General features: G+C 43.0%; 1 protein-coding gene across 1 annotated transcript; it reads left to right on the top strand.

The window, feature by feature from the left end:
- Nucleotides 1-141: 141 nt before the first annotated feature.
- LOC311050668 (uncharacterized protein) lies at nt 142-27168 on the top strand (the record flags this gene model as incomplete). Its single annotated transcript, XM_084064754.1, has 5 exons — nt 142-224; nt 20012-20155; nt 22292-22615; nt 26887-26961; nt 27107-27168. The coding sequence occupies exons 2-5, from the start codon at nt 20041-20043 to the stop codon at nt 27166-27168; spliced, it is 576 nt and encodes a 191-aa protein (XP_083920880.1). The 5' UTR covers nt 142-224; nt 20012-20040.

Below are 27168 nucleotides of genomic sequence, written 5' to 3'. Positions count from 1 at the left end.
AGGTTATAGGTTTAGACATAGTTTTACTGAGTAAGGTTAGGAATAATCTTGTTTTCATAGACCTGGTTGCTTATTTCTCTCCCAGTATCTGGCAACACTGCCAGTATCTGGCAACACTGCAGCAGGTTCGTCATGGTGGAACAACAAAGCATCCAGACGGGATTTAAACATATCTTTTATAACTCTATGGACTCAGACATATTATACAACTCTGTGGCTTGAAGGTAAAACACTTTATATTAGTACAGGTAACAACACGGGGCTTCACTTAGCAGCATAGTGTGCTAGCATAGCTGCTAATGCTAGGATGACAAATGTGTGTGTGTGTGTGTGTGTGTGTGTGTGTGTGTGTGTGTGTGTGTGTGTGTGTGTGTGTGTGTGTGTGTGTGGCTGCGTGCGAGTGAGCGAAAGAGAGAGAGAGAGAGAGAGAGAGAGAGAGAGAGAGAGAGAGAGAGAGAGAGAGAGAGAGAGAGAGAGAGAGAGAGAGAGAGAGAGAGAGAGAGAGAGAGAGAGAGAGAGAGAGAGAGGCGTTGGGGAGAGAGAGAGGGTGGGGGGGTTAGAGAGAGAGAAAGAGAGGGGAGAGAGAGGAGGGAGAGAGGGAGGGGGGTTAGAGAGAGAGAGAGAGAGAGAGAGAGAGAGAGAGAGAGAGAGAGAGAGAGAGAGAGAGAGAGAGAGAACGCCAGCCAGCCAGGCTGAAAACGTTCTACTTCAAACAAATGTCTCTCTCTTATTATTGACCCTGGTTGAGATACAGTTCAGACCATATCTTTTGTTCAGAAACGTTCAAATTAGCATTTCTAGAAATGTATTACAGGCACAACATATTAGTGACTATAGTGTCCTCCAAGTCGACATCTGTAGCTTGAACATCTCATCAGCAAACCATCCTCGCCAGAGCAGTTACAGGAGCTCAGCGATGCACTTCTTACTCTGTGCCCTACACCAGGGGTAGCCTGGGCAGCATTCCATTTTCGGGTATATGATCCGGTGTGAAAAAAAGAAAAAGTGGCCGGATAGGCAGAACCGGAAAGACGTCTCACCCCAAAATAGGTCCGTGCTAATAAAATCCTTGATACGGCATTGTTTAGCTTATTTTTTAAATGTAAATGTGCGTGCACTATCCGGAGACTATTTAGCGTCGGTATTATCCCACGGGGAAATTCTATTCCATTTAAACCGCAAAACCGGATAGGCAGAACCGGAAAGAGGATTCTTTTTTCTTTCTTTTTTTCAGTAGGCGTGGTCTAGACCGGATCATATGTTGTCTTCTGGAACGCAGACCAGGCTTTCCTCCGAGGTGGAAAGACTGGTGATGCGAGGTTACACCAGGGGTCTTCAACGTTTTCAGGCCAGGGACCCCCTAGCTGACAGAGCAGGCGCGCGGGAAGTACTTAATAGCCAGGGGGGCTGAGCGTTTGAATCCATGGATTTATTTGTGTTTTTGTCGCATTCCTAAGCTAATAATTTGATTCCTGTCTCCTACCGGCTAATGTATTCGGTAGGAGACACAAAGTAGATTCTTTGTGTCTCCTACCGGAAATGCACCCGGGCATTCAATTATTGGCTTAGGAATGCAACAAAAAACAAAATAAATCCATGTATTCAAGGCTTCATGGGGTGTGCAATTGATAGAAAATAAATCATTTTTTGTGTGAACTCCTCCTTTAACTTGTGGCACCCACCTCACCCAGCACATAAGGATCGTTTCCTGCAAGTAACGTTTTTACTGCTCTGATCTTGCCTTTGCGCCATACGAATATTTGAGTTTACTTTGCACAGGACTGCACAATTCAATTATAGAACTGTACCGGCTGGTTCCAGCATAACTGCCATTATAGGGCATAGCAGTGGCGGCCATTTTCTGGTTCCACACCAAAATAGTCAATGCATTTTTCCCCATTGACATTTCCAAAAGTTTTTATATCAATTATTTTAAGCCTAGAATCAAGCCATCCAGAGTCCTGGTGAATCATGACCATAAAACGTTTGATTCTGTGAAAAAAACGTTTTGAAAACTGCAAAACATAGGGTATTTATTAAATATAGTATATAATATAAACAAAATAAAAAACACAGAAACATTTTTTTTTCTTCAAAGTTTTATGGTCATGATTCACCAGGACCTTGGATGGCTTGATTCTAGGCTTAAATTAATTGATATAAATATTTTTGGAAATGTCAATGGGAAAAATGCATTGACTATTTTGGAGTAGAGCCAGAAAATGGCCACCACTGCTATGCTCTATACTGTATGTTACAACAACCAGCTGCATATAAATGGTTAGGTGAATACTTAGTACATGTCATTTCAACCAGTGACCATATCTGCTGCCTGCTTGGATGCCTGCTTGGATGAGAAGATGCGAGATAGACCTTGACCTGACCTTTAGCACATAAGATTGACTTGCAGAAGAAATAAGAAATGGAATGAATGTGACAATTTTTATGTGATGTAATTTTCCATTGAAAAAAGTTGATTTGCAGTTTTGACATCATTTAGTACAATGGAACATCACCATGGGATGGACACCATCTTGAATAGGCTCTATTCACAGCAGCCATATTATGAAGACATTCACAGGTGTTACCAATGATACTAATGAAGGCTCTGTTCCTTTCTGATCAAACAGAGTCAGGGTGCTGATATTGTGCATGTTGGCTCACTGGAAACACTCTGCTACACCAATGGGTCTACAGTTGGGGTCCAGGGACCCTCATGGGCTTCCAAATGGCCCCTTTCAGGTGTGTCACTCTCAGAATTATGGGGGCCGTGGAAACCACTGTGCTACACTAAGGCCATGGCTACACGTGCATGGATCTTTTTCTAAACGCACATTTTTGTGTGCATTTGCTCCTTTCAGCCACACGCAAACGGTGTTTTTGGCCGCTAAAACGGATATTTTTGTAAACGGATAAATAAGTGAAGGTTTTCCAAAACATGCGTTTCAGTGGATCTGTGTGGACATGTAATCCGGAGATTTTGAGAAACGATGACGTCATCGCGCATTCGCACATGGTCATTATAATAATAAATAATATAATAATTAGGGCTGGGACTCGATTAAAAAAAAAAATCTAATTAATTAGAGGCTTTGTAATTAATTAATCTAAATTAATCGCATTTTAATCGCACATCAATATTTGACCTGAGATCAATGAAAAAAATTGTTTTCAAATGGATTTTGGTAAACGTCTTTAAGTACATGTACTCAAGAACTGTACTTAAGTACAATTTTGAGGTATTTGCACTTGACTCTCGAATACGCCTATTTCCAATTTTTTAATACTTTTACTTCTACTCCAGTAACTCCACTATATCTCAGAGGCAAATATTTTACTTTTAAACTTAAAGTTATTTTAAAACTTTAGTTACAAGTTACTTTGTAGATTTCGATTAATATTATAAAACATACAGTAACCATGTGAAAATAGCAGATCTACAAGCACAAGGCATTGTGAGCTTGTAGATCTGCTATTTTCCACCATTGGAGGCTGGTAGAGTGTGTTGTTGTTAGTTGTTTTATAGTCGTTTAATTAATTATTTTAAAAAATCGCGCGAATGTGACCGCATCGTGCAACCCCCCCCCCCCCCCCCCCCCCCCCCCCCAAACGGGACAAATGCGCGCGTGGGGGGCGGCATCCATTACAGATTCTGATTTGCCCAGCCAACATTATCAAGCAGGCTATGCGGCACGTCTTCATTCAGTGGCTGCTCTGTTGTTGTGAGAACCACGTCGTTCTCACTTCTCAGACAGCTTCTCAGGCGGACCGATAATACCAGCTAATAGGATAATAGGTCCGTGTGAAACTCGTCCAGTGAGAGACGTTCCGCGGTGAAAAAATAGGCGCGATTAAAATGTGTTAATTTTTTTAACGCGATAATTTTTTTGTAATTAATTGATCGAAATTAACGCGATAAAGTCCCGGCCCTAATAATAATACATAAACACCGGACCGCTCATGGTCATTATAATAATAAATGAAGAGAGAGAGAAAGAGCAACACTTACAGTCTATGAAACAAGGCACGCTCATTTATGGCAAAATAATGTCATAATTAATAATAAGACAGTGGTGGGAAAAGCAGCTCATTCACTGTGTGACGAAAACCCTCTTTCTCTGCGCCAAGTAGAACACACGGCGCGCACACAGATTGAATGTGGGGTCTGTCGTCCTAAAACACAATCGCCCCGGGTCAAAATCCAGCGATCATGGAGCGGCCGCCGGTGGCTCGCTCAAAAGGTGCGTGGGGCGGGGAGTTCTGGGACGACCGCCCATGGGATGAATCGATGAAGTAAAACTCAGCCCTGAAACATGACTGTCATACCATGACAGTCATGGTGCCGAGAGTCCCTGCTTTATAGTGGTGTTCGATGTTTTTACATTGCCAACTCTCACATGTACATAAACGTTCAGATTTCAAATATAAAGTGCTTACCCCCGAGCCACGGACGTTACAAGGCGATCCGGACCGCGATAAGTACCCGTATCTCCCGTATTGTTCAATAAAAAGCATTTTAATCCGATCGCCGGCCATTTTCTCCGACGCTTTCAACCATGCGACACCAATGGTTGGGAGGTGTATTGCACTCTGATACATTACCAAAAAAAAAAGAAAAGAAAATGGCCGGCGATGGGATTAAAATGCTTTTTATTGAACAATACGGGAGATACGGGTACTTATCACGGTCCGGATTGCCTTGTAACATCCGTGGCTCAGGGGTAAGCACTTTATATTTGAAATCTGAACGTTTATGTACATGTGAGAGTTGGCAATATAAAAAAAAAACGAACACCACTATTAGACAGGGTCAATTTTCAGAGAAGCATAACCCCGAAGGCATTTCGTGTTTATTTTTGGTATACAACATTTCTAGGGGTATTAAGGGGTGCTGAATCCAAATCTGCTGTATACCCAGCGCAAAAATGTCAATTAAGGCCTCAAAATTGAGAAATTCAACATGGCCGCCAGCGCCAGGACCTCTTTCCAAAAAAAGAGGTGCTAAACCCACATTCTTTATTCTACTGACATGAAACTTTGCACAGAACATCTGCACTTATGGGGGAAGAAAGTAGGAATATAGCTGGGGTGCAACCATGAGAGTAACAGGGTGTTTTTGACTGTCTAACTGTAATCTTTGTATAGGCGAGGATACAAAAATGACATTTCTTCAGTGTTTGCAGGAATACTACAGCAATTTGGTAATAACTGTACAGTGTTGGACACCAACATTGGAATCCCCCAAGTCTTAGCTTTCTTCAGGTACCAAGTTTATGCCAGTAGCCCTTATAAGTCTGGATATATACGCATTTTAGTGTAAGCATGCTGCAGAGATGCTCATAGGCCTGCGTCCTGCGTCTCTGACGCACCATATTGAAAAAGGACGCATTCACGGCACCCTCGTTGCGTCCATGGGACGCACTACAATTTAGCGGAAATTACCGCGGATTTGAAGGCCATCCGTGGATTTCAAAGCCGTCCGCGGATTACAAGGCATAGTGCAGAAAACAAGAAAAATCTCGGTAAAACACCGCCGTATGGAGAAGTATTCTCTCTCTGTCTCAGGGCAGTGCGAGCTGCTGCTAGAGGGAGAGAGTGAAAGTGCTGCGCAACTTACAGCCCAACTTCAAAGCAAGTTAACGATGGCTCGTTGACCCCAATTTGACCACTAGGCAATCAACACTGAACAGCACTAATTAATGGCAGCTGTGATTCTTGTGTCTTTCCGTGCAGCCAGATATCAAATAATTCCCTGTAGAGCAGGGGTCTTCAGTGTTTTCAGGCCAAGGACCCCCTCTATATTGTATAAAATTGTGTTTCAGATAAACTTTTGCTGCTCTTTTTTCCCTTTACACACCTATAACTCCAAAAATAGCAGATCTAGAAGCTCACAAGTGTGAGCTTGTAGATCTGCTATTTTTGGCTAAAGTTCTCCTCAGAAAAGGGATACTAGGATTCAAGTGGTTAATGTAAAAAAAAAAATCAAGTACTAGTTGTCGGATTTGGAATTGTGTACTTTTCTTTCAGATACATGTTCTACATGAATATAACCATATAAGATGAAACACGAGTTAAACGCTGTGCATTTTTGTGGGACCCATAAAATGTCCCTGGGACCCATCTAAAAGACCACCCTTGCATCCCAGGACCCATTGCATTGAAAACCTAGCAACATCACTGATGCTGTTTTAGGAGAATTTTCAAAAGATAAATGGTGGGGCTTATAGTAGGGTCCGAAAGTGAGGTTCTGTGACCATCCTTTGGCAAGTACGTTTTGACGATTGATTTGACCTCTATGGACCCTTTAGAAAAGATTTAGCCCCCAGGTCCCTCCCAAAAATCCCGGCATTTTTTGCTAGACAGCCAAATTCAAAATGGCGCCCGGCGCCATCTCTAAAAATTAACTTTTGATCTGAATGACCTAGAATCATGTATGAAGGCACTTTTCCATACAAGTCAACCATGAGGATTTCAATTCTGACACAATTTTAATTGTAAGACCTCGTTTTGACTCCGAAATTCAAGATGGCCGACATCCAGTAGAGTAAAAACTTATACCCAGGGGGCAAAGGGGGGTATGCTGCATTTGCCCTGCCATAAAAGGTTGGCCACCAGAAATAATATCTATGACCCAGTAGGATCACAACCTATATGGACACGGTCACCTTGCTGCTGGAAATCCAATATGGCCGCCTCAATATTATCAGAAAATAGCTTTGGCAATAACTTTTGAACCAGATGGGCTAGAAATAAAAACTTGGTGTCTATTTCATGGTTTCAGAGCATGAGAAACTCAATGGAATACTTATCTTTATGATTGGGTGTGTCTGGACCTTTCATTTGCATATTTCCAAGATGGACGCCACGCGAAAATGAGTTTTACTATGACTTTTACAGTGACAGCTGACTGTTATGGCAAAAAGTCTGCTTTTTAAGCAATATGAACACATTTGGTCAGTTTGAGCTTTAATTTATATGTTGTCAATATGGCTGCAGTCATAAATAATGTATGGTATTACATTTTCCCTCAGATTTATTGATTTATAGATCTATAGTTGTGGGGATGATTGCAGAGAAAAATCGGAGAAAAAGCCCACAATGTATCTTATGTATCATTTTAATAAACTAAATACAATATAAACAGACACATGCACACTCCAAGACTTGCCAAAAACTTCAACTTTAGGGCTATACAAATTAACATAGTGGTATGCATTCAAGTAACATAACAAAAGATAGACTACTTAGTGACAAATAGAGTAAAGGCGGAGTTGAGGTTGCCTACAAAAGGTTCATTTTGACCTCTATGGTGCTGTCTTGCCTGCTTCTAAAGCCAATGATACTATGGTACAATGCTATTCACTGTCACTGTTGTCATGTGTTGCACTGATCCTGCTGCATCGTGTCTCCAGTCCCTGGCAACGGCATCCTAAGTAGCATGGAATTGCCTTCTTTGCACGGGAACAGTTTTTCTGGCAGCCTTTGATACAGCTGCATGATATTGCCTTGTTCATTGACACAGGCCAGGCTGGCTCGGTAGATGCAAGGGGGACTGCATTGCTAGCACTGAGAGACCATCCATACTCTGTGAAAGAAGGAATATCCGGCTTGGCGATATGTGCACATTTATCTATTATGGTTGCTAGAACAGCTCTTCTCAGGTGCAGGTCAAAGGCATTCTCTGTCGGGGGCAGCAGCTTTAAGAGGGTGGATCTATTATTGAGGAACTTGTACACTCTAAGCTTACTCAGGTCAACTCCTGGTGGTCCGCTTTGGATGTATATACAGCAATTGTGAGGTCTCGTGCCTGATTGATGGACGTCATCTGAGAGGGAATCATAAGAGTTTTCACCAAACTCCTCAAGTGCAGAGATCCAGACGCATGATGGCCTTGAACCATGCCTTCTTCCCAGTGAAGAAGGGATAGCTGGTGCTACAGTATCTCTGCCACTTAAACTATGGATAAAGGGCAGGGCACGACACTGTGCGAGCCCCAGTGCTGATACCATTTGATGGATAGGAAGGTATGAATTTTGCTCTGTTCTCACCCACAGCTCTGGAAGGCATCTGAGATGGGTTGCTGCATAGTAAAGGCACATGATGATGATGTCTGTGTCATTGGCATGGATGACAACTCTGTCAACTTTGTCATTCTGGACACTGTACAGGGTGTGGAGTATTATTCTTGTATCAGCCTCCTGTTGTGTGGATTCTAGTGCAGGGACATCTTCAATAGACCCCTCCTTGATCACCACACTCCTTGTCTCTTCTTTAAACCCCCCACCCAGGTAAAGATGTGTTGGACCAAGGGCCGACTTAAGTTTCACATTTTCACACCATTCGTCACAGAGGAAACTCAATAGGTTTGCCTTGTTAGCTGACACAGCAAAAAACTCCTGAGGATCTGGAGCTGTGTAATGCATACTGACTTCATATTCTTTGGTAGGTTTTGGTCAAGCATACAGTATCTGTGTTCTTGCTCAGCTGTCTTAAGACTAGGTCCACTGTACCGGTCAAAACAGAAGTGAATGATCTCTGTGCCAGCAGGCACATCATTCAACAGCAGACGTTGGTATCGTTCAGCGATTGTTCCAAATGCTTCACCTTTCAGGAACGACCAATGGCGCATGGCATACATGGCATCAATAACTACTGCTGTTTTTATGTCTTCTGTAGGCAGGTCAGGGATGCATGCAACTTTGGTCTCCTCTTTCAGGACCTTAACAAGGCTTGCCTTGGTACCTGTTCTCATCCTGCCATCTTCCTGGAAGAGGGAAGGGGGGAAGTCACTGCACTCGTGGTTGCCTATAAAGTCAACAAGGTTGAGTTCTCCACCACTGGCTATGATTTGGGTCATGCACAGGAGGGCAGTAATTTCATTGCTCTTGCAGGTGCTGAGGTTTTCCCCTTAGATTTTGTGTTTTGAGTGTAGAAAGTGTTAAGCTTCATTATGCTTGTCTTCTTCTGTTCACTGGACAGTGACTCACGCAGTGCCTTCAGACCCAGTTCTTTCACACTCATCAAGTCGTCCTTGACTGTGGAATCAGCACACTGTCCTGTAGATATGTTGATCATGGATGATGTGCTCACTGTAAATGGGCTAGTCTCCACTGCTGCCTTGACTACCATCTCTGCATCCCGGATTACACGACTCTGACATATAAATTAAAGCTCAAACTGACCAAATGTGTTCATATTACTTAAAAAGCAGACTTTTTGCCATAACAGTCAGCTGTCACTGTAAAAGTCATAGTAAAACTCATTTTCACATGGCGTCCATCTTGGAAATATGCAAATGAAAGGTCCAGACACACCCAATCATAAAGATAAGTATTCCATTGAGTTTCTCATGCTCTGAAACCATGAAATAGACACCAAGTTTTTATTTCTAGCCCATCTGGTTCAAAAGTTATTGCAAAAGCTATTTTCTGATAATATTGAGGCGGCCATATTGGATTTCCAGCAGCAAGGTGACCGGGTTGTCCATATAGGTTGTGATCCTACTGGGTCATAGATATTATTTCTTGTGGCCAACCTTTTATGGCAGGGCAAATGCCCCCCTGGGTATAAGTTTTTACTCTACTGGATGTCGGCCATCTTGAATTTCGGAGTCAAAACGAGGTCTTACAATTAAAATTGTGTCAGAATTGGAATCCTCATGGTTGACTTGTATGGAAAAGTGCCTTCATACATGATTCTAGGTCATTCAGATCAAAAGTTAATTTTTAGAGATGGCGCCGGGCGCCATTTTGAATTTGGCTGTCTAGCAAAAAATGCCGGGATTTTTGGGAGGGACCTGGGGGCTAAATCTTTTCTAAAGGGTCCATAGAGGTCAAATCAATCGTCAAAACGTACTTGCCAAAGGATGGTCACAGAACCTCACTTTCGGACCCTACTATAAGCCCCACCATTTATCTTTTAAAAATTCTCCTAAAACAGCATGCTTACACTAAAATGCTTATATATCCAGACTTATAAGGGCTACTGGCATAAAATTGGTACCTGAAGAAAGCTAAGACTTGGGGGATTCCAATGTTGGTGTCCAACACTGTACAGTTATTACCAAATTGCTGTAGTATTCCTGCAAACACTGAAGAAATGTCATTTTTGTATCCTCGCCTATACAAAGATTACAGTTAGACAGTCAAAAACACCCTGTTACTCTCATGGTTGCACCCCAGCTATATTCCTACTTTCTTCCCCCATAAGTGCAGATGTTCTGTGCAAAGTTTCATGTCAGTAGAATAAAGAATGTGGGTTTAGCACCTGTTTTTTTGGAAAGAGGTCCTGGCGCTGGCGGCCATGTTGAATTTCTCAATTTTGAGGCCTTAATTGACATTTTTGCGCTGGGTATACAGCAGATTTGGATTCAGCACCCCTTAATACCCCTAGAAATGTTGTATACCAAAAATAAACAGCGTCATGACACAGTAGTCATGTGAATGGCTACTGTTTGCGCTGCAGCTGTGCCCTAATAATGTTGTTTTCGTTTACGTTCACGTATGCTATTAAAATAATGCAGCTATTGCAGTATTGGGCCTTAACATGTGATTACAAATGTATTTGTATTTGGCCCCTCATTTATATAATTATAAAATAAATGTAAATATAAAATCTGATATAAAATTGAAACTTGCAGCTGATCGATGCGTTTCTGCGTCTACGTGTGGACAGGGATTTTTGTTTATCTTTGTCATGTGGCCAGGGATTCTTTTTAAAAACGGAGGACTAAAATATCCGTTTAGTAAAAGATCCATGTACGTGTAGCCAAGGCCTAAATGGAACAGAGCCTTCATTAGTACCATTGGGTAACACCTGGGTAGAAGTGATAATATGGCTGCTGTGCATAGAGCCTATTTGGCAATAAATTATGAACTGATGGTAATTTCACTGATTCAGCCATATTCCTTGAGCCCTAAAACCTAGGTTTAGACAACGAAATCACCTTGATTGAGTTGGAAAGTATTAGTATTAATCATTTTTTTACTAGAATTTAGAGTAGCCAATATTTTTTTACCCCCTTTTTCTCTACAATTTAGTCGTTATGCCAATTGATTCTTCCCCACACACATTTCTGTGTTGCCACTGCTGTTGTATCCTACTGGCTCACCTGCCTGTAAATGTAAATCACGTCAGACTTCGGTGCTCTATAGCCATTTTAACCTGCTGGTAGCCATCTTGGACACCATCTTGAAAATTACGCCTTTCCGGAACATAGATTTTCCTAGATTTTTAGTATGTTCTTAGATTTTATTTGGAAACAAGAAATGACAAAGTCATAATATACCAGCTTGCGGGAGGCTTTTTCTGCCCCAATCTGCAGCACAAAATGTAAAAGTTGTCTTTAAAATAAAATCTCAGCCATTCCAATGGGGGGGGGGGGGGGGGGAGAGAGAGAGAGAGAGAGAGAGGGAGAGGGAGAGGGAGAGGGAGGGAGAGAGAGAGAGAGAGAGGGAGAGAGAGAGAGAGAGAGACCTCCTTAACATTCCATTCAAGCAGGTCTTTTGTTTGCACAGCTAATGGCCCTAAGGCTTGCTGCAGGGGGGGGGGGGCCCGTGGGGCCCGTTCAGAGTATGGGAAAGGGGAAAGTATCCCCATTGGCTTAAAGGGGCTACACCATGAATTTCATTTTTTTTTTGGTTTTTAGTATTTTTTGGGCTCCCCAGTGTCTCTTGTACCCAAAAAAATATTTTTTTTTAACATTCAGTCATTCATGCTCATTTCATGGATTTCCTGAATGGGCGTGTCTGAACAGGCCATTTCAGAATGGCAGGGCAAGTGATGTCACTTGCCCTGATTTTGCATTGATGATGGCCAGACAGAATTGCTCAGTAGCTCCCCCCTGCCCAATAGGACGTTTTGGTATTGCAGCTGAAAAAGCTTGGAATGACAGACAGTCAGATTGTGAGAAAAAATATCTGGATGTTTTTTAGGCTTACAACCTGTTTAAAACGTATTAGGGGCAATATTTATATATAATATATTTTTTTTAAATTCATGGTGTAGCCCCTTTAAAGGACAGCCAATCACGCAAATGTGTCGAATGCAAATGAAATGTGTCGAATGCAAATCTGTAATGTGTTGAAAGTTGGTCTGTCTCTTCCTAGACCAGCTTTGCAAGCTGGTAAAAACTTTTTGTGGGGGTTAAGTATTATTTTTTCATATTGACCCATCCTTTCCGGGTAGTATTATAAAATAAAATGTATCCATAAAGCTTGTCTAATGCTATCACATATTTTCTAACTATACCTTCACCAAAATCACTATGAGCATTATTCCGTCCAATCCCCCTGGCTCACGGCCTATAACTTCGGTCGATTATTTCTCCAATAATACCAATTGGCATTGTATTTTATATCATGTTTATCGTTGATTAGTCACCTTTACAACAAGGATTGCGCAATCGTGGAATGAGCAACACAGCTAAACGTGTAGGTAGCAAATATTTGCCAAAATCCCCCAATATGCGTCTGTTTGTAATCGCTCACGTTTTGAGCGACCTGCTGGCAGGTGTGTGCCAGTCACAGTGTGCCAGTCACAGGTGTGTGACTGGCACCTGAGAATGGTTCCTGCGACTTAGCTGAGTTTGCGTATGCTCCAAGCAGCAACACTGCCCCCATGGAAAGATGCCACGTTTGTCCCTTCAGGATAAAGGCCATGCAATAGGACAAGTGAAAGCTAGATTTCCGGTACGCGATGTGGCAGCATTATTTGGTGTCAGCTTGCTTCACTGAGGAACCATAGGCTTTTTTTCCAGAGATTTACAGGCAAGATTTGCCAGTGCCAACGGTACCAAAGACAGACGTCAAAGTGACTGGCACACACCTTGCCAGCGAATTGTACCAGGGCTGACACCAAATAAGGCGTAATCTGTGCGTTATGGAACACCAGCTTCACGACTCGTAGTTCCAGTTGTGGCGATCTGCGCCTTTAATGCTGCTCCCTACGTCACCCGTTCCCACGCCTCTCCAGGAAACTATAAATGAAACAAAGGGAAGAGCAAGCGCTCTACGAGCCGGCTCCTGTCAAACACGGGTGGTGTCGTTCCCTGAGATCCTCTCGCAGTAGTAGCCTACCTCTGGCCCGCGAAACAGTCAATCCGTTTGTTTGTAGCCCACGCTGCGCTATACCCGTCGAAGCGCTGCTGCTGTGGTGTCCTCTGCTCCAGTCCTCGTTACGGGAGGTAACGCCGGTTTATGACGCCCCGCCGTCAACGCTAAAGTGAATTCTCCCCGAGACATTTAGGTGATGAGGGAACCGACCTATATCACCGCTCTGTAAGGAGATTCACAGCATCCCCCTGACCGTGAGTGACTGACAGTGACGTTTGACTGACTTGTTTCTTTTATTGCGGAGGTGGACCTTTAATGAACTTTTCGTTTGATCGTTTTGTTTTGATTAGTTTGAAGGGCTGCATTATTGAACATTCGCTCGATCTGTATCTGAACATTCATTACCTTGTGGATCTGTGATATTGTGTTGAACACTGACTGGGGGGTTGTGGGGAAAGAAGTTAATACACTGTTGGCAAACCAGTTACTGTCTGTGTGTATTTTCTTTATGATTTTCTATGGTATGATCTGTTTATTGTTTGTTTCAGGGGTTGATAAATATATGGTAATACAAAATAATATTTTGTCAATCCCTTGTACGGTTATTGGTGGTATTATTATTTAACCCTTTTTGTCAGACTGGGACTCTGACTGGCACCCCGGCAGTTACCCCAGCAAACCGCTACACAGTAAATCAATTCATTTTGCACAATGTTGCAAGGGAAGTCTGCCACGCCAATGGGCAGCCAGCTCAAGCGTGGTTTATACTTGGTAGCGCGATGGTGTCGCGCGGCTAGCATAGGCGACATACAAGACAACAAGTGGTGTGGATGCGACACATTATGAGCTTGTAGCTCTGTTAGCCGCAATACACCGTGGTACTACGAAGCATATTTCAGGCAAAAGGCCTTGTGTGAGTCTGTGTGTGTGTGTTGTGTTTATTGCAAGGAGCTGTGCAGGAACTTTAAATATGATATTTTTTTTAATGAAATTTAGGTTTTGTAATGTTGCTCTATTTAAAATCCAAATAGCCTGATAATAATAGTTGCACAAAAATGATCAAGGCAACACAACATGTCACGGTAAATGGTGAACGTACCCATAAACTCACTTCTAACCGCTATCTCTTAAAAGTTTAAACACCTACAGTATACTAGCAGAAATGACTTCACAACAAATACAATATTGCTTTAAGCATGGGGATGTATTTTGGATCACTGTCCTGTCTTTGAAAAACACTTCTGTACACCCTCTGTTCCCTCAATTGTAATATTCAACCTTCATCTACAACCCATGTCCCATCAAAGTCCTTATAGGCTCTATTCACAGCAGCCATATTATGAAGAAATGCACAGGTGTTACTAATGATACTAATGAAGGCTCTGTTCCATTCTGGTCAAACAGAGTCAGGGTGCTGATATTGTGCATGTTCAATTCAATTCAATTCAATTTTATTAAAGTGTCAAATCACAACATGTAAAGTGTCTCAAGACACTTTACATGTAGAGAAGAGACCCAACATCCCACCCTGAGCAAGCAATTTTGCGACAGTGGCAACGAAAAACTCCCTCTTAATTCAACAGGAAGAAACGTCAGGCAGACCCTAGGCTCTAGGGTGGGGGCCTTCTGCCTCGACCGTGTCGGGGGAAAGAAGAGAGAGAGAGAGGGAGAGACAGAGGAGAGACAGAAAGAGATACAGTGCAAGTAGTAACAATAACAATAATAGCAAATATAATAGTGTAAGATACTAGCATATGATAGTATAATATAGTACAGCAATAATGTGTATGCAGTATATAATGGAATAATATAAAAATGTTTAAGATAATATAATATACAGTATAGTGTAGTGGTATAGTGTAGTGTAGTAGAAATCCACGGTCGTGTCCAGGGTCGTGCTCCATGGAGAGGCCCGGTCCGGTCCGCAGTCACAGCCTTGAGCCGCAGCTGGGGGTCCGTAGTAACAGTCCATAGACTCCATGGAGAGGCCCAGGCCCGGTCCGCAGTCACAGTCTTGAGCCGCAGCTGGGGGTCCATAGTAATAGTCCATGGACCTGCGACGTGGGAGGTAGAAGAAACTCCGGGGAACGAGTCCCCGGTTGTAGAATTAGTGGCAGGCCTTACTAGAGCGTGAATCCAGGGTTAATTACGATTGTACCAATGGGACACAAACCCACACAACCAAAGGGAGGACGAGAAGAGAGAGGACGAGGGGAGAGAGGAGAAAGGGGGAGGTGGGGGAGAGAGGATGACTATAGGGAGACTGAGTCTATACACTTCGGCTATAGGCTTTATCATAGAGAAAGGTTTTAAGTCTAGTTTTAAATATACAGAGTGTGTCTGCTTCACGGACTGAGACTGGGAGAAGGTTCCACAGCTGAGGTGCTTGAAACTTAAATGCTCTGCCTCCTGTTCTAGTTTTTTGGGGGTTTACTGGAGCCTTAAGCATTTTTTTATACTGTGAACGCAGTGGTGTTCTGGCTGGTTTATGGGGCTCGATGAGTTCTTTGAGATATACTGGTGCCTGTCCATTGAGAGCCTTGTATGTGAGGAGGAGAACTTTAAACTCTATTCTGTATTTAACCGGGAGCCAGTGCAAAGAGGCCAATGAAGGAGTGATATGATCTCTTCTTCTGGTTCCTGTCAGTATGCGCGCAGCGGCATTCTGGACAAGCTGCAGGCTATTTAGGGACTTACTTGGGCAGCCTGATAGTAAAGCGTTGCAATAGTCCAGCCTAGAAGTAACACATGCGTGGACACGTTTTTCTGCATCACTTTGGGACAGAATGTGCCTAACTTTTGCAATATTACGCAGGTGAAAAAAGGCATTTCTTGAAATTTGTTTTATGTGGGACTGAAAGGACATGTCTTGGTCAAACGTGACTCCCAGATTCTTTACAGTGGCCCTGGAGGTCAAGGTAATACCATCTAGGGTAAAATTCTCATCGGCTAATTTATCTCTGAGGTGCTTAGGGCCAAGTACAATAACTTCAGTTTTGTCCGAGTTGAGGAGTAGGTAATTACGGGTCATCCAACTCTTGATGTCTTTAAGACATGCTTGAAGTTTAGCCAGTTGATCTGTTTCATCTGGCTTCATTGATAGATATAATTGTGTATCATCTGCATAGCAATGGAAATTTATAGAGTGTTTCCTAATTATCTCACCTAAAGGAAGCATATATAGAGTGAATAGTATTGGTCCAAGTACAGAGCCTTGCGGGACTCCGTATTTAACCTTTTCGCGTAGTGACGGTGTATCGTTAACGTTTACAAATTGAAATCTGTCAGACAGATAGGACTCAAACCAGTTCAATGCAGCACCCTTAATGCCAACCAGATGCTCAAGTCTCTGCAACAAAATATGGTGATCAATAGTATCAAATGCAGCACTGAGGTCCAACAGAACCAGTACAGAGAGAAGGTTATTATCGGATGCAATCAGGAGGTCATTTGTGACCTTCACCAATGCCGTCTCAGTGCTATGGTGTGCTCTGAATCCTGACTGAAAAGCTTCAAATAGCTTATTGTTATGTAAAAAGTCACATAACTGCTTGGCGACTGCTTTCTCAAGGATTTTAGAGAGAAATGGGAGGTTCGATATAGGTCTATAGTTAGCCAAAATGCCTGAGTCGAGAGTAGGCTTCTTGAGGAGGGGTTTGATGACAGCTACCTTAAAGGACCGTGGTACGTAGCCCGTCACCAGAGACATATTGATCATATCGAGTAGGGGTGCACCAACCGGGGTCAGGGCCTCTTTAAGCAATCTAGTTGGGACTGGATCCAAGAGACAGGTCGTTGGTTTGGAAGATGTGATCATTAAAGTGAATTCGGAGAGCTCGACCGGGGAGAAACTGTCCAAATATACACTGTGTCGTACAGTCACTTCTGAGGATATTACGTCGGAGGGCGGTCCGGTAGGGGCTGAGAGTAGTAGGTTATCAATACTATCTCTGATAGTATTGATTTTACCATTGAAAAAAATCATGAAATCATTGCTGTTAAGGGATATAGGAATACGCGGATCAGTAGAGTCATGACTTTTTGTCAGTTTGGCTAGAGTGTCAAAAGGGAACCTATGGTTGTTTTTGTTTTCCTCTATTAGAGAGGAATAATAGGTGGCTCTGGCATTGCAGAGAGCCTTCCTATATATTTTAAGGCTGTTCTGCCAGGCTATACAGGATTCTTTCTGTTTGGTTGAACGCCATATCCTTTCAAGCTTACGTGACGTTCGCTTGAGATTTTTAGTTCCAGAGTTATACCATGGGGCTAGCCTCTGTTGCTTTATTACCCTCTTTCTTAAAGGAGCAACAGAGTCAAGCGTTGTCTGAAGGGAGCCTATGACATTATCAACAAGGTGATCGACCTGAGAGGGGCTATAAGTATAAAGACCTTCAATTGTATTGGAATATACTGAGTTGATGGCTGATGGTATTGCTTCCTTAAATTTGCCCACAGCACTATCAGATATATTTCTACCAAATACATTTTTGTCCAATGGTGAGTAATCAATTAATGTAAAATCAAAAGTTATTAAATAGTGGTCGGAGAGGTTCTCATTATATGGGAAGACTATGAGATGTTCAATTTCAATACCATAGACCAAAACAAGGTCGAGGGTATGGTTGAACTTGTGAGTAGGTTTATCTACACACTGAGAGAAACCAATTGACTCAGTTAATGTAATAAACGCTTTACTGAGGCTATCGGTTGCAACATCCACGTGGATATTCATGTCGGCAGCCAAAATGATTCTATCGGAGTCTAGGACTAGGCGTGATAGAAACTCTGAGAATTCAGATAGAAATTCATTGTAGGCCCCAGGAGGGCGGTACACTGTAACAAACAATAAAGGCTGTAATGATTTCCAGCTTGGGTGCGAAAGAGTGAGAACCAGACTTTCAAACGTTTTGTAAGTCAGCCTGGGTCTGGGGCTGATTATTAAGCTTGAGTTGAATATGGCTGCAACGCCACCTCCAATCTGGCCGGTGTCTCGGGGAATATGAGCATTTATGTGACTTGGTGGGGTGGCTGTATTTAGACAGACGTATTCTTGCTCACCCAGCCATGTTTCAGTAAGACAAAGTAGATCAAGATGGTTGTCTGATATGATTTCATTTACCAATACACCTTTATAGCGTAGGGATCTAATGTTCAGGAGTCCACATTTAATAATTTTATTTTGTGGCACTACTGCATTAATTTTGATCTGTGCCAAGTTTTTATGCACAACTCCTCGAGCCCTTGGTTTCACATGCCTAGGGGGTCGAGTAGTTTCAATTGTTCTGATTTGTAGGGTAGGTGGCTGCTCTGGTGGAAGCACAGAGAAGCGTGTAGGACTGCAACTCTGCTTCCTGGTCCCAACTCTGGGTGGTCATAGTTTGTCGATAAATTCGTCTATATTTCTAGAGATGAGCGCCGCACCATCCCAGGTTGGATGTATGCAGTCTCTCCCCATCAGACCAGTTTTCCCCTCGAAAGTTTGCCAATGGTTTATAAAGCCCACATTATTATCTGGACACCACCTTGATAACCAGCGGTTAAATGAAGACATACGGCTGTACATCTCATCGCCAATCATATTTGGCAGGGGACCAGAGAAAACTACGGAGTCCGACATTGTCTTTGCGTATGTGCACACAGACTCAATATTTATCTTTGTGATCTCTGATCTCTTAAGTCGTGTGTCATTGCCACCGCAGTGGATTACTATTGTATCATAACGTTTGTGTTTACTTGTAGCCAGCATTTTTAAATCTGATTCGATGTCGCCCGCTCTGGCCCCGGGGATGCATTTGACTATGGGCCCTGGTGTCACTAACTTCACGTTTCTCATTATAGAACTACCAATAACCAGAGTTGTTTTCTCAGTGACATATGGAGGGGGCGTGTCACCGAGTGGGGCTAACGTCTCATTGCTAAACTCAACGGGTGTAGCAGCGAGTGGGGAAAATCTGTTTGAAACGTGAAGTGGTTGGTGTCCCGTGTGCTTTTGTTTATTAGGCCTACTACGCTTACGACCAGGAGCAGTCACCCAGCCGTCTTGGGTCGTGGGGTGCGTGTGGGGACTGTGATCAGTCACGATCGGTGACCGTGACTGGTAATGTCCCCCTGTTCCCTGTTGCACGGGAGCAGAGGCTAGGCTAATGTGAGCACCGCTAGCTATAGTTTCCTCTAGCCGCCAGAGCCTCCTCTCCAGCGCTGCAAGCACACAGCACTTGTTACATACATCCGCACATTCAATAAAGTCGTCGGAGCTGTAACTATGCATGTGACATTCAGCACAGGAGCGAGGATGAGAGCGAGAAGGGAACCGGGGGGGGGAGGAGTGAGAAGCCATCGCCCAGCAGGCCAGGGTAGCCGCTAAGCTAAAGCTAGGCTAATTGTAAAGCCAACGACCAACGGCAAAGTTAGTCCTTTAGCTAGACAATCAGCCCAAGCAGCGATAAAGTCGTCACACAGTAGAGAGATAGGGTAGTAGTTAGCAGTGGCAGTGTGTGTTCAAATCACAACAATACAATAATATCAACGTTAACGTCTTGCGCAGCTAAACGATACACGTCTCGCTAGCTCAGACAATACAGGAAGTGACGCAATACGCTTACCGTCAGGGCTACGTCAGGGTTGCCAGGTCACATGTTGGCTCACTGGAAACACTCTGCTACACCAGTGGGTCTAAAGTTGGGGTCCAGGGACCCTCATGGGATTCCAAATGGCCCCTTATAGGTGTGTGACTCTGAGAGTGTACAAATGGAACCAAATGGACCCGTAAGGGTCCATTTGGTTCCATTTGTACGGGTCCATTTGGTTCCATTTGTACACTCTCAGAGTTATGGGGGTCGTGGAAACCACTGTGCTACACTAAATGGAACAGAGCCTTCATTAGTATCATCGGTAACACCTGTGAAGGAAGTGATAATATGGCTGCTGTGCATAGAGCCTATTCTGTTCCTTCATTCCAGACCAGCCTGTGGAGTCCAGCCTGCAGTTCATGATGAGTTCTCCGGAACCGTCCAGGAGTGTTTCTGTTAAGCAGGAACCTGAAGACCGCCTGGACACCGGCACTGTTTCTATTAAACAGGAACCTGAAGACCACCTAGACGACAGTAAGTTTCATGGTCTTTATTTTAGTATTTCCTGTTGTAGGACCATCACCTTATCAACCTTTTCTTCATCTGACACCCTGATTTAAACAAGGATGATGATGCACTTCAGTGGTTGAAGAAACATGAAGACATCTAGTCATTAACCCATTAAAGCCGGGAAAGCATCTCACAAATCTTGGAAGTTTTGTGCAAATCTTTGAATATATATACATTTTTAAGCGAACATTTTTAACTCAAATCTTTGCTTCTGGGGGATTCTACAAATATATTCTAAATCCTAAAAACATGTCAAGGACCATCCAAAATGATACGTATTTGGCCGTGGACCCCCATTTCAAAATATTTTCTTCCAGGGACCCCCAGAAGTTGTAACAGAGTTAAACATGTTTGCTTAAAAAAATACATATTCAAAGATTTGCAAAAAAAAACACGATGTTTCAAAAACTTGGTGCCGCGCTATGATCTTGTATATCTGCTATTTTTGAATAGCCCAAAGAAATCTAAAAATGACACAGATTCTTTCCCGGTCTAAATTGGTTAAAAAAAGACATTGCTCTAAATTAACCTTTCACATTTCACATTGTGTATTGTAGAGCCCGACCGATGCCAGAGTTTTGAGTCCAATGCTGATACCGATTTTGGACAGTCCTAGACCGCCGATTACCGATGTTATGACCGAAATATTGTCAAAAAATGTAAAGTTTCCAAATACATTTTAAGAACTAATATACTAAAATACTTTTGTATTGAAGTTGATAACATTTAAACAAAAAGAAAGCAAATAAATAAATACAAATAAACAAAACAAAACTTCCTCTTTCGTCATAGAAACAAGTGGGCTTATAACCAAAACCATCCATGCTCTCTGGGAGAAGTGGTGTTAGTGTTCCGTGTATAAATATTGTTAGTGGGAATGAAAACATAGTCGCACCACCGTAAGTGAAAGGCTGAAGGCAGACCAAAACCCCGGTTTCCCTGCGCACGGGTGCTCCATCGAGCTCCCCCCAGAGCTAAGTGAAAGAGTAAAAAACAGCAGAGGGCGCTGTTTTTCCTTTTTTATTTGGCGATGGGTTCCCAGATTAGTCAGGCAGAAACCTTGTATCCGAATTTCATAAATGAATGCACTACTTTATCATGTCGCACTGAAGTAGTGAAAATAGTAGTGAAAATAGCAGATCTATAAGTTCACTTCACGTCAAGATACGACCCGTTGTGAGCTTGTAGATTGCAGAGTTCAATGAATAATAATCTAATTTGATAATTAACAATTGTATCAGACCACTGACAACGCCAAACTCTGATCAATAAAAAATCTTATCTTATCTTTATTTTAACATTGGTGAATAATACCTGTGAAATAATGTTCAGCTCTCCTGTAAATTGTTCAGCAATGGGATGACCATTAAGTGATGATTTGAGGATCCAATCAAGTTGTAAGGAAGTTAAAGCGGGGTGCCGTGATTTTCAGTGATCCCCCCCCCCCCCAAAAAAAACATAATCATCAGGTATTATGGTTATACTAGGAAGAAGATTTATTTTCAAAAAAGTGTACAGAAATTGTTAAAATTATGTTTTTATGTGGACACGCCTCCAGTTCATTAAGTATACCTGGTTCTCACCTTAGCACCTCCTCCACCACCTTAGCACCACTCCTAGTCCCTCCTCCTCCTCATGCCCACACCTGTTGTGTTATGAGGGAGGGTATGTTTTTACTATGTCCCTAAAGCGCTGTTTTTCTATTGGCACGTTTGACCCTCAAGGTTTCAGCCTCCAGGTAGAAACTCAAAATAGTCAGAGAAGACATAAAACACCACCAGGGGGCTTGATGAAGTTCTATCAACCCTCATAGACACATGAAAAACAGAAAAAGTGCAAAACCATGGCACCACCTCTTCAAGTAAATAAAGTGATGATCATGTATTATGAATAGACAGTTTTACACTAAGATTCAAATATTGCATGAATGAAATGACAAAACTCAGACAATTCCCACCATCGTGTATTGGTACATTTGAACAAATGTATTTTTTCCACTGGATGTTCTTCCAACTACCACAGCTATAAAACAGTGGAGACACTTGATAGAAAAATTAGAAGTTCAACCTAATGGTTTTCTCAAATGTTTCTTTTGTCTAGACTTCCTGCACATCACTGTGTGTAAAGAAGAGGTTTCCCTTGAACGGCAGGAGAGGATCCCCAGTCTGCTCCAGGAGGAACCAGAGCCTCCACAGATCAAAGAGGAACAGGAGGAGCTTCTTCAAAGACCAGAGGAGGCTGATTGGACGTTACTAGCAGTGAAAAGGGAAGATGATGATGAAAACAGAGAGACAGAGCCTGTAGCCAGCACCTCAGCTGAATACATGAAAACACAAGCTTATACAGAGTACTGGATACCGTCACAACCAACTAGTGAGGACCAGCTCCTGTCTTCAAACTGTTCTGAATCTGACACTGAGAACAGTGATGACTGGGAGACAGGCGGAAAACCTTTTACTTGTACACTTTGTGGCAAAGACTGCGGTCTAAATGGTAATTTAAAGATACACATGAGGACTCACGAAGTCGAAAAACCCTTTACTTGTGAGGTTTGTGGCAAAGGCTGTAGTAAAAGGGCACACCTAGAAACCCACATGAGGACTCATACGGGCGAAAAGCCTTTTGCTTGTACAGTGTGTGGCAAAGCGTGTAGTCACAAGGGAGTACTAAAAATACACATGAGGACTCATACAGGTGAAAAACCCTTTACGTGTACAGTTTGTGGCAAAGGCTGTGTTACAACAAGCAATCTAAAAATACACATGCGGACTCATACAGGCCAAAGGCCCTTTGCTTGTACGGTTTGTGGTAAAGGTTATAGTCACACAAGTCATTTAAAAAGACACATGAAGACCCACACAGGAGAAAAACCCTTTACTTGCGGGGTTTGTGGAAAAGGCTGCGGTGAGAAGGATGAACTAAAAACGCACATGGGGATTCACACTGGGGAAAAGCCTTTTGCTTGTACAGTTTGTGGCAAAGCCTGTAGTAAAAAGGCACATCTCGATACACACACAAGGACTCATACAGGCGAAAAGCCCTTTACGTGTACAGTTTGTGGTAAAGGCTGTAGTCGAAGGGATGAACTAAAAGTGCACATGAGGACACATACAGGGGAAAAGCCCTTTGCTTGTACAGTTTGTGGCAAAGGTTGTAGTCAAACGGGTGAACTAAAAATACACATGAGGACGCATACAGGGGAAAGGCCCTTTGCTTGTACAGTTTGTTGCAAAGCCTACAGTCAAAAGGTTAATTTAGACTCACACATGAGGACTCACTCAGGTGAAAAGCCCTTTGCTTGCACAGTTTGTGGTAAAGGCTGCAACCGCATGAGTCATTTGAAAACACACATGAGGACACATACAGGGGAAAGGCCTTTTGCTTGTACAGTTTGTTGCAAAGCCTACGGTCAAAAGGTTAATTTAGAATCACACATGAGGACTCACTCAAGGTGAAAAGCCCTTTGCGTGCACAGTTTGTGGCAAAGGCTGAAGTGAAAAGGTTAATTTAAAGAACATGAGGATTCATAGGGATAAGCCCTTCACTTGTACAGTGTTTTAGCAAATGTTATAGTCATGGGTAATTTAAAACCACACATGAAGACTCATACAAACGAAAAGCCCTTTAACATTACAGTATGTGTAAAAGCTGTAGTGAAAAAAAGGATTTTGAGTGCATACATTCACCATGAAGGAATATTAAAAGCTTGTCTTGTCTGCATTGCTTGCAGCTCATAGGTAATAATAAATGTGTTCACCTTTTTCCAGGATTTTTTTTTTGTTCAGATTCTACATCTAATATTTATTTTAATAACGTTTTGTTTTTGTTTTTTGTTTGTAAAGGTGGAGACCACTTCTGATATCCTTTTTTTAAAATAAAGGTTTCACCACTAGGGGCCCTTTTTTGCGTCTTATATCATTTAAAATGTGTACTTACCCCATAACTACTGCACTGTCTTGAAGATTTTGCCTCAAAACAGGTCCAACACATTGGTCCTCATTTATCAACGCGAAGACCAAATAATAGGCGTACGGCGAGATCACCGCAACTTTTGCCATTTACCAATATATCCTGTCTATGCCTTCAACCTACGGTATGCTGAGATCTCACATCTGGTAGAGAGCAGTTGTTGACGTTGGCTGCGCCCGTTTGTTCCTTCAAGCGTTCTTTAAAACCGGCTTGGTTTATAACATGGAACTGAACTGGATACATTATGTGGCGGAGAGTGATCGGGTCCTATGTTTTGCATGCGTGAAAGCAGTGGAAAAAAAGCTGATGAGGGAAGACAGTTTGAGGGAAGCAACTACATTTGTTAAGGGCGCGCTCCCACCGCACTTTTATTTTACCTCTGGGGCAGAATCTGCCAATGCTTTGTCAATGTAAATGCGTGGATTCACGCAAGAGCAGATTTTTCCGCTTGTCGCGCAGACCTTACGTTTATCCGCTCTACACGAAGAAGCATAAAACTGCTGGAGGCAGGAGCTGATTTTCCCCCTCTGTCCAATCGGGTGAGTCGAAGGCGGACCGTCCCAAGACTCAGGAAGCAACATGGTGCTCTCAGTGGACCAACTGGTTGTAGCTGTTGCATCTCACCCAGTACTTTATGATTTGACCATGAAAGAGTTCCATATGACTGACATTAATGAACTGGCCTGGTTACAAGTCAGTGCGGTCGCAAAGGCTTCAGGTTAACACATTGACTGCCAAGCCCGTAGTCCTACGGGCCGTTAAATCCAACCGTTAAGTGCCAAGCCCGTAGTCCTACGGGCCAAGGTCTTTTTAATGGTTTACATTAGATTAACCCCTCAGGCACTTTGTTGGTTAATCTCTTACATGAAAATGACGTAGAAGTAAAAAAAAAAAAAAATCTGAACATGTGATCACACAAAACATCATCTAAAGCAGTGATCAGGGGTCCCAAATCTAAAGTTTAATCCCAGTAATCACTCTCTCTCTCTCTCTGCCTCAGCTGGGCTGCAGTAATCAACAAAGCCGCATGGCAGGTTCGTTGTGGAAGCGTGTGCACATCACATTCCACGCTGGTAATGTGCACGCGCATCCATGCACTCTGACTGCCTGTAATCACTGAATAGCAAGCAGCTGGCTCTATGGGGGAAGGGAGGGTGTGCACGTCAATGCTCGCACTCGTAACGTGCACCCGCAGCAGCAACCTTCCCCACAGATCATAACACAAACACACAGCATGTTACCCCTTTGATAAACTGACTGATCGCGCCGCCAATATTGTTGTTTTGTAAATAAAATAAAAAAATCTGAACATGTGATCACACAAAACATCATCTAAAGCAGTGATCAGGCAAACCTAAAGTTGAATCCGAGCGATCGCTCTCTCTCTCTCTCTCTCTCCCTCAGCTGCGCTGCAGTCAACAAAAGGAAGCGTGTGCACATCACATTCCACGCTGGTAATGTGCACGCGCATCCATGCACTCTGACTGCCTGTAATCACCGAATAGCAGCAGCCGCTCTATGGGGGAAGGGAGGGTGTGCACGTCAATGCTCGCACTCGGATCTGGATCCAGGTTATTGTGACCTCAGATCAAAGCCACGGTGGAAAAATAACAGGTGTCCTGAGATCGGAAACCTACAAAAGGGGCATGCGCGAAGCCCTCTTTCTGTGCATTTTCAAAAAGTTTATCCAAGAGCCGAGGGCTCGGCTTGGGAACCGGCCGGCGGCGGCTCTCAGTCGGGGCAACAGTCTTTTTTCCAGTGGTAAGCATACTTTTCTTTATCGTTTTATGTGTTACAAGTTGATTTGATCGAGTTGTATTCGTTACTACTTCATCTGACCGTGAGTTTAGTTGATTCAATGCAGAAAAGTAAACTATCGTCGTTGCCCGCGTTGCCAGTTTGCTAAGCCATGGTTCACATGACGCTTGTATCTGTTTCAGGGCTAGGTCTGCTAAGCCACACTGGACTTGTTTTTCTGTAAATCTGCTTGGAAATTATGGTAATTGTGGTTGTGATCTTGTAGATGGACTATTTTCACCTTTTTTTAGATATGTTTGAAGTGCCCATGTGGCCTAATACTCGGCTATTCGCTTCTTGTGGGCTCGTTTTCATAGACCTGGTTGCGTATTACTTTCCCACGATCTGGCAACATAGACGACAGGCTGTGGCCCGTTTTGAGTGACTGTATGTGGCTGCGGTTCTCAACCTGTGGTTCGTTGCTCACATACAGCCACATACAGTCACTCAAGACGGGCCACAGCCTGATCGTGCCAGATCGTGGGAAAGTAATATGCGACCAGGGAAAGTAATACGCGACCAGGTGTGTGTGTGTGTGTGTGTGTGTGTGTGTGTGTGTGTGTGTGTGTGTGTGTGTGTGTGTGTGTGTGTGTGTGTGTGTGTGTGTGTGTGTGTGTGTGTGTGTGTGTGTGTGTGTATATGCATGCATCTATCTTATGAGATGATTATGTTTAGGCTCTATTGATTTTTTTTTATTGTGTAAAAATAGCAGATCTACAAGCTCAAAGAGCTGTGTGTGTGTGGTATTAGGGGTGAGTGAATTGTCAATTATAGCACAGGAATGAAAAAATGCTAAAACCAGGGTAATGGTAAATGTATTCTCTCATATTTATTTATTCAGTGTATATATGCATGTGGTCTGTGGATGATAAATGCTTTGCTAAAGATGGACATAATATCTAAAAAAAAGTATATGTTATGTTACACAGGGTCGCATGCTAGTGGTGAGGAGGAGGTGGAGGAGGGAGCAGTTGGTGGAGCGGTTGGTGGAGCTGGTCGTGCAGGTAAGAATTATTATCGTGTGTGTGTGTGTGTGTGTGTGTGTGTGTGTGTGTGTGTGTGTGAGTGTGTGTGTGTGTGTGTGTGTGTGTGTGTGTGTGTGAAAGAAAAAAGTATTTTATGGTAATGATCTATTTCTATAATTCACAGGACATCCCCTTCACAGCTGGGACTCCGGGTCCTCAGAACGCCGCTGCTGCTCTGCAGTCTGA

Source organism: Gymnoscopelus microlampas, assembly GCF_963454915.1.
Source record: "Gymnoscopelus microlampas genome assembly, chromosome: 8".
Taxonomy (NCBI): domain Eukaryota; kingdom Metazoa; phylum Chordata; class Actinopteri; order Myctophiformes; family Myctophidae; genus Gymnoscopelus; species Gymnoscopelus microlampas.
Note: the sequence above shows the minus strand (reverse complement) of the source record. Positions and strands in the feature narration are given on the sequence as shown.